The 14,719-nt window shown below is 40.2% G+C and overlaps 1 protein-coding gene across 3 annotated transcripts; it reads left to right on the top strand.

The window, feature by feature from the left end:
• Positions 1 to 2: 2 nt before the first annotated feature.
• On the top strand, positions 3 to 12,217 carry ctdspl2b (CTD (carboxy-terminal domain, RNA polymerase II, polypeptide A) small phosphatase like 2b). 3 transcript variants are annotated; one of them, XR_010093945.2, is made up of 14 exons: positions 574 to 988; positions 3,730 to 3,917; positions 5,404 to 5,542; positions 5,630 to 5,779; positions 6,034 to 6,282; positions 6,412 to 6,508; positions 6,998 to 7,109; positions 7,201 to 7,287; positions 7,442 to 7,504; positions 7,602 to 7,681; positions 7,872 to 7,998; positions 8,995 to 9,090; positions 9,202 to 9,321; positions 10,738 to 12,217. XR_010093945.2 is itself a non-coding variant. In XM_063474781.1 (13 exons), the coding sequence occupies exons 2-13, from the start codon at positions 3,753 to 3,755 to the stop codon at positions 9,265 to 9,267; spliced, it is 1,431 nt and encodes a 476-aa protein (XP_063330851.1). In that variant the 5' UTR covers positions 3 to 212; positions 3,730 to 3,752; the 3' UTR covers positions 9,268 to 12,217. The 3 variants fall into 3 exon arrangements, 2 of the variants coding, with proteins under 2 accessions (XP_063330851.1, XP_063330838.1); XM_063474781.1 differs by lacking the exon at positions 574 to 988 and adding an exon at positions 3 to 212 and having other exon boundaries at positions 9,202 to 12,217; XM_063474768.2 differs by having other exon boundaries at positions 9,202 to 12,217.
• The last annotated feature ends 2,502 nt before the right edge of the window (positions 12,218 to 14,719 follow it).

Raw genomic sequence — 14,719 nt, 5'->3', positions numbered from 1 at the left:
GTCTGTGTCCCATACGGGTATCTGCCTCGGAAAGACTGAGCAGAGGCGGGAAATGGCGCCTGGTAACACAACGGTGTGTCATTTTGAAGACAGTCCGTGAGTAGCTATAGAAGGAAAAACTCGGAACCGATCACAAAAACAAACCAGTGCCGCTGCTGTGATGGTTAATCACCCTTGAGTCATCATCTCCAGCCACTGCGGATCACTGTAAAGTAAGTCGCTCACGTTAACCTACCCCGTTCATTTGACTTATTGTACTCCTCATTTATGTAATAGTGGCTAACGACAGGATAGTAATTTTTTTCCCTGTCCTGTGCACATCTGTTTGCCAGAAGCTGATTTTTTTAAGAAGGCTCGGTTAGTTAACCCAGCGGTGCTAAGCTAGGTTACATAGCTAAGGACGGCTAAACATGGCCTACCACGGACCTGGCTAATTCCTGAACAACCCGATATCACGTTTAGTTACATTTTATCTACTCCGTGTTTTTACTAAATTGAATACATTGTTACTAGCTCAACAGTCATATAGAATGTACCTACTCTTACCCAAATAAGGTAACAGATGTAACAATGCAGGTTGTCGCCAGGTAAATCCTGCTAGCATCCTTTGAAGCTAGCATCCAATTTGGCATTCCTCAGCTGAGCTCCGCCAGGGTCGCTCTTTACCACCGTGCTTTCCGTTTAATAGAATTCAAAGGGCGCTCAGTTAGACGTGTCCGTGTACCTCAGCAGACCGGTGCATCAGCTGCATTGTTGGTTAAATGTAGCGGTGATGGGATTAGCAGATAAAATAGCGCTACTGTTGGCTGTTTTGATTGACGATTCCGAGTTTCCGCTGACAAACATGAAGACATTAACGCCGTTCGAGTGAACCCCTCCACCGAACTTTACGCCAGCTTGGATGACCTATGCTTCTTTTTATTAAGTCGTCTTATTCATTTTTAACGTTATTCCGCTGAAGGTACGATGTCGCACTGGCTTGCAGACGGTAAGTTAGACTATTTGGGGGGTTTGGTTCGTTGAATATGCTAACGTTACTTTTAGCGACCAGAGTGCCAGGTCGCATAAACAATGCAACGTTACTTTCAGGCAGACGCAAAGTCTGACAGTATGATATCAAAGTGCGTTAAAGCAGGATTGTGTAGTCGAGATTTTTTTTGTTTTTATTACAATGAACAAAGCATAATTTGACCTCTTGTACTTGGTTCAGTTGATTAGCTTTAGCTGCTCATTTAGCTGGGTTTGGTCGGTTCATAACTGACCAAACATTTTCAAACGCCTGTTTTCGGGTCGCTAAGTGAAGTGGAATTGGTGTGAAATACGTCTAAATGGTAGTGGTTTTTGTCGGTTATGTTGTATGATTCATCTGTTCGTTAAGCAACTTAGCCAACCCTAGCCTCGGGGTAAATTTTGCAGAGCGGACGGGTTGTGGGAAGGGCCTCACTCGTTTTTCCAGTGTGTTTTCAGGGCTAGCGGCTAGCTTGCTCATACAATCTCAGCTGCATGCATGTTCCTATTTCCCGCTCTCTTGCTCGTACTCTAGCTGTGTGCATGATTCTCGGTCAGTGGCTGATTTCCTTGGTGAAGCACACATTTAGTGTATGCTGTGCTTGAAAGGTAGACCTTTAGTAGCTTTGCTGTTGCCGTCTTGAGCTTTAGTGGGGTTTGATCGTACAGCAATTAAAACAAGCACTTAAATGATTCTTTATTTAGCAGCAACTCGAAAGTCCGGTATGCTGCGCACATTCCCGTGAAATGCACGAGAAAGAAAGGCATGACTACACAATTTGCACAAAGTAATTGACATAACTGTGTTCTTTCATTTCTAGAAAAACCCCTATGCAAAGTGAACGTGTAAGGATGACATATTTCTACTCATAACACTTTGTAATTAGGAGAACAGCGGTGTCAGAAGTTGTGTCGTTCTTTGCTAAACACATTACCATAACAAAAACAAGTAGTGACAGTCTGCAAAGATTAAAGGTAACCGCTGGGATATTGGAATCAATAATACTTGATACTGCAGGTTATAATGGCATATCTGATCACTTAAACAAAAACCAGTGTGAGCTTCACCATTATTTTGAGTGTTTTCACTGTAATCTAGAGGAAACAAGAATACATTAAACCAGTGGGCAGAATAGTATCAAAAGTAAAGTTTTAGTTGTTGTTTTCTAAGTATTAACAAGTAGTATGTGGTAACATAATTGATATTTTATATATTAAGGGCTGTGTAAGGAGTGCTGTGGTGGTTTATCTACAATGTCAGTTATTTTGGAGAGTTTAAAAGTTTAAAGAAAATGAGTTTAGCAAAGAAACTCGTATGGTTAAAAAAGCTAAATACAAGATTTGATAACTATATTTAAAAAAAAAAAAAAAAAAATTCTAGCTGAATAAAGGTCTAATCCTAGACATTTTTTCTTGTATACTTTTGTGAAATCAGAAAAACTCACTGAGAAGGGAAACCTGAAATTGTTTAATAAAGAAGCTTTTATTTTGTGATCTTCTCTTACTACAGTGTAAGTGTCTGTGCCAAGATGATGGAAATAAGATACGGTTTTCTATAAAGTAAAACAGGATCTTTCAGGAGAATTAAAGTGCACAAGTAGACTAAAATTATCTTCTTTTTAACTCTCAAAAGCATACACATACAGTTTAAAATGTTCTAAAACTGGATTAAATTAGGTTTATTACAAAATCTCTCCTGATGGCCTTATTTACATTTTTTTCAACAGCCCCCTCAAATGAGAAACTTTTTTCTAAACAATTTTCTGGAACATGTCTTTGACTTGAAGGACACCTATGTATAATAAATCATGGACTGCATCCTTCCCTTATGAGTACAGTTAGTGAAGTAATGACACTGTCTTCATCTGCTAAGTTATTTGATACTCGGAGCAGGCGCAGCTTTCAGGCACACTGTCAGCATGCACGCTCCTGGTGATTTTTTTTTATTTTTATTTTTTATTATATATATATTTTTTTCTCTCCCCTGTATGTGGGATTGGGCAACAGCGTGCACACTTGTGGCATGTTCACGGATACACCCCTGTGTAAATGTGAAGCAGATGTAGGGAAGGACATTTACAGTATGTGAGATGTGTACTGTATCCAATGAGAAGGTGTGTGTGTGTGTGGACTGCTGCTGGATATGTCTGGACACATTTTTAGTTGCGTAACCACAAAGGGCCAGGCATGCTTGACAGTTTTTGTTCACTGTGAATTGTTTTTAAGTTTTCTGCAAAGGTTGGCGAGGACAGTGCTAAGTCACTCAACGTTAGGAAATATCTGTAGTTCCTTCAGATTTTGTTTTGGTTATATTTACGTATAGTTATTCAGCTTATGTCTAACACGGACTTGCCTTTAACATTAATCTTACAAGCACACTCGAGTGGGAGTGTTTGAGTATGTGTACAGTAAGATCCTGGGTAACGTTTTTTTTTTTCCCATTAGTGGTACAAATGAAAGTAAAGCCAGCTGTTGTTGCCGGATCCACTGATGTAAGTGAAACGGGATCTTGAATGCATCCAGATGTTGGTAGAAAATTCACCAGTGTTACTCCTCTGCACACAGATGCACCCCGTTGACGCACCCATTTTAAAAGTTAATGCATTTGAGACTGCTAGAACAACTTGTTTGCTTAAATCTGTTGTCTCTACTGTACAGCCATAATGATTTCCTCTGTCTCTTCCTGTATTTGCTCTTTTTTGTTTCCTTTTTCTGAAACAGCCTTACATGTGACTGCTAAAACAATGAGGCTGAGAATGCGTAAGGCGTCTCAGCAACCGAATCCCACTCTGGCAAGCCGCCCATCCCGAACCAAGCGGAGGCATTCAGAAGTAGAAGAGGACACTCCTACTACTGGAAGAGGATTGTTCTCCACCATCAAGAAGTTCATCAGAGGAAATGCTGTGAAGGTAACCTCTTCCAAGCTCGCATCACCCCGTCTGTGAGCAATAAAAATAAAAATTTGTAGGCAGAGAAGTTATTCTCCTGCTGTCTTTTTTTAGCTGTTAAAGAGATGAAAATTTTTTGGGCACGTATGTTAAACACTGCTTTAAAAACCAATGCGCTATCAAGGTCTCTGAGTTTAACACAGTGTTTCTTGGTGGAGAGTGTCATGTTTCCCAGGAAATGTCTGGTGGAATGCAGCAGCTTGTCTGAGAACTCGGGCTCTGGTCTAATTTTAGCTTCTGGCTCACAGAGTTGGTGTGCAAGGACAGGAGGTGGTAACAAGTGGAAAAGTCAACTCTGCTAAGAGATGTTTGTCCTATGAAAAAACATATGGCCATTTTGATAATAACACTATATATGCTAAGTTTCTCCCTGCAGTTTCCTATGAAGTCCCAAAAGGTGTTTTATTTTTTTTGTTTTGTTTTTTGCCCTGTCTCTATAAATATGTTTTTAACTCCTTAGTGGGGGAAAAAAAAGCTTAATTTAGATTCTGACCTTTATGACAATGCACTGTGTCATGCAGATATTTTTGTAGGTTCAGTGGAAGCACAATGAGAGTTTGCATTTGAGAAATATGGGGGAAAAACAAAAGACACGCTTTTAGCAATATCATTTAGCTTTCTCTTTGTTGTTCATGTGTCAGAGTTACTGTGCATGTAAACATGGTGGGTCCACATTCAGTAAAAGTTGGGCGTTTGAGTCACCTTATGCTTCAGTGACATTATTAAATATGCTTAAATGGCACCACCAGATAACAAAAATGACAGACTGTAGCTGGTAATGGGTGCCAAAATGTCTCTACATAAAAAAAAAAAAAAAAAGGCTCTTCTGTGTTTGGTGCCTGATGAGCCTGTTATACTCTTTGCATGTTATGTGCCAAGTGCGAGAACTCCGTACTGATTATACCAGCACTGTCTGTGCCAATGCTTGCTGCAGTATTTAAAGCGGAAACCAGTGTTTTTGTTTATTTAGGGGTTTTTTTGGGGGGGGGGTTGGCATGGTTGTTTTGCAATGTTGCAACATCTCCTTCTGTGTAATCTGTCAGTCGCTGAGCTTATGTAATGGTGCATCCTTAAACTGGTGGTTAAAAACAAACAAACAAAAAAAACCAAACAAAATTTGGAGATGCATGGCCGGCCAAATCTGCACCAGAACGTGACTTGCAGCAGCAGATGTGGGATCACTTTTGGCGTGCAGGGCAGTTTACAAGGGTGAGAATGACTGGTCTAATGGACCGGTTAGTCAGTCTATAGTAGATGTGTCTGATGGTCTAATCTAGAACGGTCATTCTGAACCATCAACAAAAGATTTTTCCCTTTCTCTCTCTCATGGTTGTGAAATGTTTAGAGGTCTCAACCGAACAGAGATAAATCTGTTTGCCTGTTATTTAATTACAGTTGCACTCATTATAACTTACACAACTCCTATAATGGTGTGTTGTCTTGTCAGGTTCAGGAGGAAACCCCAGCAAAGAAGACACGCCTCCACTGTGATGTGGACAACAACCTGATCACCTCTACACCCACAGACCCCAACACACCCAGGAGGAATATAAGCAGAGTTGGCAGGAGAGGATCCGTCAATGGACGTGAGTAACTCACATAAACAAGATTAGTTATTTAGTTCTGTTTTCTCTGCTAACACTGTTGAACATGTCCCCTCTCCTCCTCTGCAGAGGCAACCAATCACGACAGGAGTAAAGAGAAGCCCAATGGTAGTCTGGAGGAGACGACAGCCGTTGAGGTGACCACCAGCCCTCCCAGAACTACCCTTCTCGGGACCATCTTCTCCCCCGTTTTCAACTTCTTCTCACCAACTAAGAATGGTAAGTGGACTCCGAAGTAGTCGGGGTTGTGCTTTCAATTGTAAACAGAAACCACGTTTTATCTTTTTATTACTAACTTTAAAGTCAAACAATCTAACATAAGCTGCTTTTTGACAATAATCAGCCCCTCTTCCAGTTGTTTTGGACTGCAAGTTAGGATGAAGATGCATTTCTTGTTAGTTAATTCAGAATGGCACCATCTTAAATGTCTCTTCTTTCCCTTTTTTTTTTTTTTTTTTTTTTTTTTCCCCCAGCCTCTTCTGGCTCGGACTCTCCAGACCAAGCTTTAGAGGCTGAGGAGATAGTCAAGCAGCTGGACATTGAGCAAGCTGTGGAGACGCCCACCAGCACTGCTACATCCACGCAGGAACTGTGCGTCACCACCAACTACTACTCGAGCGTCTCACAGCTCCCACCTCTGCGACCGCCACACATCCTCGAGGCTTCTCCCACAACTGAAGAAGGAGAGCTGGATACGGATGCTGACCTCCCCCCTCTCACAGGTAGATACCACAGCTGAGAAAACATAGTAACAATGAAGATGGTGGCAACTGATTGCTCTTCTTGTGATGCTGATTTATGGTCTTGCTTCTAATATTTGCATTTTTAAAATACTCTTGTTGCGCTCCAAGCTCCAGGCACCAGTCCAGATATGGCACATGTGGACACCCTTCCAGCTACAGTACCACCAGAGGCATCCTACGAGGAAGACTGGGAAGTGTTTGACCCGTAAGTTTAAAGGCTTGCTACACTTCACTGAACCGTTTCCACAACAAAAACGCTACAGTGATTATTTCAGCTTAATCAAGCATGTGGACAGGCAGACAAATTGGGGATAAAGGCTAATGTTTCTTTCTTTCATATTGTTGAAAGACCTTTGATTGAACTAAGTAAAATCAAAGTGAAGAGACATGACACTCAGACCACCAACCTGACACCCTTATGTACAGAAGTACCTCACTTATATAGTCTTACTGTCCTATTTTAGGAAAAAACATAATTAGGAGCATGGTCAGTCACACAAGGCTTTTAATTTTATTGTCTGCAAACTCCGATGGTGGTCATTAAAAATGCGATAAGTAAAACATTTTGGCTATTGAATCTAAGGGGATCGATATTTTAAGCAGACTCGAGTTTTAAGTTAAACCCTTCTTTTAATGGTTTCCAACTTACTGTGAATGTTGTGGCATTTACTGATGAGTCTGTTTTGGTGTGTAGGTACTTCTTCATTAAGCACGTCCCTCCACTGACAGAGGAGCAGCTCACTCGTAAGCCAGCCCTTCCCCTGAAGACGCGCAGCACACCTGAATTCTCTCTGGTCCTAGACCTGGTCAGCAACACTTTTTTTCAAATTAATGAATCTCTCTGGAAATCTTTAAACACCTCCAAAGACTCAAGACATTTTTCTGTATGTCGATTAGGATGAAACTCTGGTGCACTGCAGTTTAAATGAGCTGGAGGACGCAGCACTTACCTTCCCTGTCCTCTTTCAGGATGTCATCTATCAGGTACGTCTTGTTTTATTATTAGTTTCTTCTTTCTTCACGTTGCCACTAGAGGGGGCCATATTCATGTCTCTAAAAAGCCTCAAAGGACAAATTTTTCTTATGGGATCATATTTTCATTCTAAATGATCACTGACCATTAAACTGTCCTGTGCAGGTGTATGTGCGCCTGAGGCCATTCTTTAGAGAGTTTCTGGAACGCATGTCTCAAATATATGAGGTAATTACAAGCTGGTTCTTTCTGTTAATTATTCCTAAATGCTTGAAGATGAGGATTTAAAGTTGAAGATTTTTGAACCCTTTGTTCTCTTTTCTAGATCATCCTCTTTACAGCCTCTAAAAAGGTGTATGCAGACAAACTGCTCAACATCTTGGATCCTAAAAAGCAGCTTGTGAGGTATGTTGGGCTTTATTAGCTGGTTATTGGTGCACAAGAAACTTTAAAGCAAAGTTTAAGCAGAGGGAATCAAGAGTAGAGCTCATAAACCAGATGTTTAACTGTTTACTAATTACTAATTTTGCTAACCTTGTCTCCCCCCCCCCCCCCCCCCCTCCCCCCCTCCTTTCTTCGCCCACTGTGACTGCAGGCACAGGTTGTTTCGTGAGCATTGTGTCTGTGTCCAGGGAAACTACATCAAGGATCTCAACATTTTGGGAAGAGATCTCTCAAAGACCATCATTATTGACAATTCACCACAAGCCTTTGCATATCAGGTGAGACACCAACATCTGATATGCAGGTGTTGCCTGGTTATCAGCAAGCATCAGAGATTCTGACAATAAGTGGAATAATTAAAAAAGGTTTTGGGGGATAGGATGAGGCACCCGCCTGATGTCTTTGGGTTGTCATTCGTTTGTCCCTCTACTGTGAACTTGATATTACTGGGATTTATTCCTGAATATTTAGCACAAAAGTCCACTTGAACACAAGTGATGGTTGAAGAGAATTTCAAATATGGCTCAACACTAAATGTCAATGTCTTTTTTTGGTACATCACTTGAAACATGTGTCTAATACAATGAAATTGACAGTTTGTATCAAAAAGGGCACATAATGTTCCTCCAAAACCCCTTTTTAGATCAGGTTTAATGCCAGAATTCAGGAACAGAAGCGATATAATTAAAAAAAAAAAAAAAATCCAAATTACTCTGTCAAATACAGTCAGTCTGGTTTTGCTCCTCAGCGTAACTCCCCAAGCAGAGGATAGAAGGGTGAAGTGACATTACTAGATTAGACAGTGAACTGTTACAGCTACCACTTTTGACTGCTCTGTTTTGGGATAAACACAGCTGATCATCCTGCAGCTAGTGGTATCCTTAGCATCTTCTTGTCAGCGCCAACCGTATGCATATCCTTCTTCACTACATCCATGAATCTTCTCTATGGTTCCTCTTTTCCTCCTGTGTGTCAGCTCCATATTCACCATCTTTTATCCAGTATATTTGCTTTCCCCCCTAATCATATATCCAAACCACCTCAGGTTTGCTTCTCTCTTTGTCTCCAAACGGCTCAACCTGAGCTCTACTTGTTTCTAATCCTGCCTATTCTGGTCATTCCGATTGGGGCACATCGGTTATAGGGAGTTATAAGGACAAAGCACCACCCACCCCACTTAAGATCTTCAGCTACTTCAAACACAACAGAACAGCAGATCTATTCTTCTGTGGTCACAGTTTAATTAAATAGATTTTTTTCTTTGGTCTCTGCAGTTGTCCAATGGGATTCCCATAGAGAGCTGGTTCATGGACAAGAATGACAATGAGCTTTTGAAGCTGGTGCCCTTCCTTGAGAAGTTGGTTGAGATGGTAAGCTGTCCTGTCTTTCATTTACTCTTGTAGGATCAACTACATCAGCAATAAGAGTAACTTGACCATGTGAGTAAACTTAATTAACCCCCCCACCCCTTCGACTTGCAGAATGAGGATGTGCGGCCGCACGTTCGGGAACGGTTCCGGCTTCACGACCTTTTACCCCCCGATTGAAGCCAACCACAAACTGTCGAAATGGGGACAACATGAAAAGACTGAGAACAACACGTGCGTGTAAAAAGCCTCTCTTTGGATTACAAACTACAACATTGCCATTACTTAAAAAAAAAAAATTAGCCTTTTTTTGGTTTTGTTTTTAAATTCACCATTGCTTTAACAAGAAAAAAAGAGAAAACTTCAAAAGAAAACCTTTTTAAAAGATCTGGGTGAGATTTTCTAAAAATCGTAAGCGCATAGATGAAATTACACACACTATGGACAAGCCCAGGTCGTCGACACTTTTTAAGCAACTCTTCAGCTGTGGAGCCAGATATCAGCTCCACACTAAATTCTGAAGTCTTGGTGCTGGTTTAGTGGATATGAAAACACCACCTGGTAAAGAGGAACTCCACCTTGCCCGACCGCAGTCCAACCCTCTGGTGCTCACGCTGTCAGTACTGACGATACGACACTCTGTGGCTACAGACCATTTTTAACAGGAGTGACTGGCCTGTAAATCAATCTGTGCATGTGTGTATGTTTACTCCTAGCCACACACACTCACTGATTCGGTGTATGGGCAAGCCTACAAATTGTAGCCTTGAAAATCATATGCATTCCTCTGTAGCTACGTCAACTTTCTGTTGTTGGTTGCAGTTGTTTTTTTGTTTTTTTTGTTTTCTGGTAAAACTGGTGTTTTGTTTTTTGTTTTTAAAGATGGGGTTTAAAAGAAAAATTCATTTCTGTTTGTAAGATACGAGATTTTAAAAGGGTCATGTAAGTTTCATTGTTAACCATTTCCCCATATAGGAGAACCTGTAAATGACAGTCCGCTGCATAGTCAAATAAAATGGAATGAATCCAGGACTTTATAGCTTGTTCTCATTCTGAGGTTTAAATGAATGTGTTGGCTTCACACGTGGACACAACATGGCTCTTTGATTTAAATGTTAAGGATCTTTTTACCTGTAAATCTGACACATTGTAATGATTTAAGGGCATTCATTCTCAAAGTGATGTGTCACCGTTAACTCCTCGTTTTAATAGCAGTTCGTCATTCGTGTGTAATCAGTATTGTCTCCGGCTCCTGAGCAAGTATTCTCGCTAAAACCTCGATCGGTTTCTTTTAATTGTCATGTGTAACTTGATGGCTATATCAGTAGCATTATGACTAATGTAGCACACCTCTGCCAGTGTGTCATAAAGTCTACCTGTGGCAGAAGTCAATGGCCAGACCGTGTACCAGCTGTACCTGGCACCAGCAGCATACTGTTACTGTCAGCTTCACCGTCGGCCCCTCCGCCTGTTTCACATGTTTTTCGTAGTATTTTTAAGCGTTTGTTCTTTGTGTTTAGCCGTTAAAAGGATTGTTTAAGAATGGTAACTAAATGAATGTGTTTTTGATTTGTTTTTTGTTTTTTTGCCCAACTGACTTTCAAGCCAACCTGATGTTTTACTCTGTTTTTTTTTTTGGTTTTTTTTCAGCGTAATTTATTGATGATGAGACGCACAGTAGGGTGAAGTGTTGTCCATGTTTTGGCCACCGTACAAGCCTAAACTTGGGAGGTCACGGAAACTCGGATGCCCGTCGCTAATACAAGCCTGTGACGGTGTGGCAACGTTTTCTTTAGATTTTGTTGGAATCTTAAGTGCATTTTATGTTACAGCGAGCGTGCGTGTGTGTGCGTGTGTGTTGCCTGTATAGTGCCATACAATACAAGTTCCTGCTCGTGGCTTTTCTCCCATGCTCCAACCCATAAAATACTTCACTGGAAAGAGACAATCAAACCTCCAAGCTTTGCTGATGCTGAAACATGGAGATACCCACCCTTTGACAATTTATTAATTTTTTTTCTTCTTTTTCCTTGCCGATAGTGTGCAGTATATATATCGTGTACTGTGATGCCATTTGAGTCGTGCCCCCATGTGGAAATTGGCTAGGTTGAATCCTGCTCTTCCCAAACAATCCCTGCTGCTCACTTTTGCACAGGATATTTTCTGAAAGTAATTTCCACCTGCTTAACGCCCTGCTGTTGTGTTTTTTGTTTGTTTTTGCCTTTCTTGCCACAAGTAAATTGCTCTCCAGAACTTAAAAATCAGCTTGTATTCAAGTTACATTGTTAAAGGCCACAACGGTGTTTGCTCAGACACAACGTTATGAGTACACATGTACACAGACTATGAATGTAACGTGTACGTGGGGTGAAGGCTCAAGTGTCTTTCTATGATTCCACGCTGTTTTCGGTCCCCATTCAGAGGCAAAAGTAATGTGCTTGGAATAGGGGACCGGTCTCAAGATCCCACCATGGTAGCCCAACTCCCCATCCACCCAATGATCTCTCACCATCCTGACCATCTTCTATTATGCAAGCCTCACTCTGAGTGTGGTGCGATGCGCTCAATCTCGTCAGTGGGCTGTGCGATTATGTAAAATCGTCAGTCATGGCTTTTATTCTGAAGGGTCAACAGGAGGCATTGGATACATTTCATCCAACTCATTTTTATGTGCATTACCAGTTTATTGTACACTGAGTGTTGTACAATACATGCAGCTTCATGTTAAAAAAAAATCCTTAAAGTAAGGAAAAAATCTTTTGTATTTTTGATTTCTAAAGGCATGTCATATCTACTTTTAAATGTATTAATGAAGATTTAACTTTACATCAGATGGAGTTTTGTGTTTTCTTTTTTTTGTTTCTTACAAATATCTGTATGTTTAGTTTAGCGCTATGTCACTGAACTGTTAAGCTTAGCATGTAAAGAATACAGCTTGCTTTTGTGGGAAAGTCCTGAATTAAATTTAAATCATGGCACTTTTTCTGCCAAAAAGATCAGTCGTGTCGATGCCTTTTTTTTTTCTTATTTTTTTGGTTTAATTTTCAGTATATATTAAGCCATTTTATTTGCAAGAATTGCTATTTGTGCTGAAGATGTATTTAAAATGTTTTAGGAGATCTTTGTTATCTGTCAGGCTGTATGCTATTGTAAAGTGTATATACAGTTCATTTCTGAAACAAAGTTTTAAAACAGTTAAAAACATCTTGAATGCCCTTTTTGTTTTATTTCCTCTACAGTTCAGATGATGCTGAAAGATGTTCTTTAAATTCTGGGAGGACAAAGGTAGAAGTCTGATATCGTCAATTCCACGGGAATGATGGCACAGAGTATTAGAGCCTACAAATGTTGGATTTAGTGTTTCGTACTATTTCTCTCAACAGAGTTTGATCAGCATAATGTTCACTCAGTGTTTTGTGTTACGTCTAATGAAGTTAATCCAATATTTTTGCTCAAGTGCAGCCTTTGAGCTTTAATTAAGTCAAAATCACACTTTTTTTTTTTTTAAAATCCATCTTCAAATTCCAATAACTTGCTTTTGAATGGTACAAGGGTATTTATAACCTAAAGTTCATTAACATTTACAGCTCTGAAAAATTCATTGCTCCCTTCTGTACTTTCACATTTGTCATGTTTCAGATCATCAAAAAAAATTATATTAGACAAAGATGACCTGAGTTAATATAAACTGTTTAAGGGAAAAAAGCTATCCAAAGCTACCTAGTCCTATGTTTTTTAAAGAGTAATTGAACGGGCTGTTTAAGGTCATGCCAAAGCATCTCTATCAGATTTAACTCTGGACTTGGACTAGGCCAATCCAAGACCTTTTTGTTTTTTCCAGAGCCATTTTGGGGTTGACCTGGTTGTATGTGTCAGATCATTATCTTGCTGCACACTCCAAGAACGCTTGAACTGAAAAACTGATTCTCATTCAGGGTTTCCTGGTAGAGAGCAGAATTCCTGATTCCATCAAGTCGTCCCCTTTCTGAAGCAGCCTAGACCATCACACTCCCACCACTGTCTGACTGTTGGTATGGTATTTTTATGAAATGCTGTTTTGATTCAGACATAAAAGGACTCAAACCTTCCAAAAAAAAGTTAAACTTTTGTCAGTTAACAGAATATTTTGCTCCTTCATAAAAGTCTTGTGGATAATCATCTCGTCTCCTGGTAAATGTGAGACGAGCCTTTGCGTTCTTTTTGATCAGCAGTGGTTTTATCCTTGGAATTCTCCTATACATGGCATTTTTTGCCCAGTATATTTCTTATTGTTGAATTATGACCTTGGATTTTAACTTAGGCAAGTGAGGGCTGCAGTTCTTTAGAAGTTGTTCTGGTTCTTTTGTGACCTCCTGGATGAGCCTCTTGGATCAATTTTGGTCCTGGGAAACTTCACCGCTGTTGAAGTTTTCCTTATTTGTGGATAACGGCGCTCACTGTATTTGCTGGAGTCCCAAAGCCTTAGAAATGGCTTTCCAGACTGATAGATGTCAGTCTTCTCAGCAGTTTCTTTAGATCATGGTGTGATGTGTTCCTTTTTGAGATCATTCAGGCTTTTTCAATTTGACAGACATCTTCTAGTCAACAAATGTTTCTGATTCAACAGGTCTGCCTGTGGCTAGTGAAATTGAACTCAGATTATCCCCCCCCCCTCCAAACCGCCCCAAGAAAACCTGTGGTTAATCCAAGTCGATTCATAGTTTAACAAAGGGGGACAACAACTTTTTAGGTAGGTTTGGATAACTTATTCCCTTTAATAAATTAAATCATTATTTAAAAAGTTCGTTCGCTTTGTTTTGTTATCTGATACACTGCAGTATGACAAGTATGCTAAGAAATTAGGACGAGGGTAAACACTTGCTTTTATTATAATCACCTGTACAAACAAGATGAACAAGTCATTTCCAAGAAGTGAAAGATGTTGGGAGAATATTTAATATTTTCTTATTTGCTGTATTTGCACTGGTTTGATTTCATTTTTTATGTGAGAACCTCTCACTTGCTAGGATTTATATAGGTTTCTCTCCTCTGCTCTCTGTTTCACCATGCGTGTGTTTTTGTAAGCACTTTCTCCTCAACATACCAAATGGAGCTGCAGTCAACCAAGAGGTGACACAAGGAACAAAAGATCAATTTTAGCAAGTGAGACATACTCATCTAAGGCATACCCATCATTTTTCTTGCATATATTTGGGGAAATAGTATGTTGATAAGAATTGTTATCATTTTATGGTATCCTAGATTCAAAGATGTTCTAATTTTACTCTTTTTAGAGGCTGGATCAGGTTGGGTATGGGAGTTGTAGGTAGCAGATGTCATATAAATCTTCCAGCAGTCAGTCTGGTGTCTTCTGTCTCTTCCTGACAGGAGTCCGGTTTCAAATGGAGGACTTAATCAACACACTCGATTAATAATGCAACATTTTGGCTGTGCCCATTGCTTAAATCCCTTCTGCTTTTCACAGCCCTCATTTCACACCTACTTTTCCCCTTTACCAGTGTCCTTAATTACGGTGCTTTCAGACCAGGTGTAGAGTTGCAGGCTGACACTGAAGTGAAGAGTCGGCAGCTTGTTTGAGCACAGCGGCACCGAAGAAGGATCGAAGATAAAATCCTAAGGAGGTTTAATACTT

This window comes from Pelmatolapia mariae, linkage group LG1 (assembly GCF_036321145.2).
Source record: "Pelmatolapia mariae isolate MD_Pm_ZW linkage group LG1, Pm_UMD_F_2, whole genome shotgun sequence".
NCBI classification, from domain to species: Eukaryota; Metazoa; Chordata; class Actinopteri; order Cichliformes; family Cichlidae; genus Pelmatolapia; species Pelmatolapia mariae.
The sequence above is the reverse complement of the archived record's forward strand: the minus strand, read 5'-3'. Positions and strand labels throughout refer to the sequence as shown.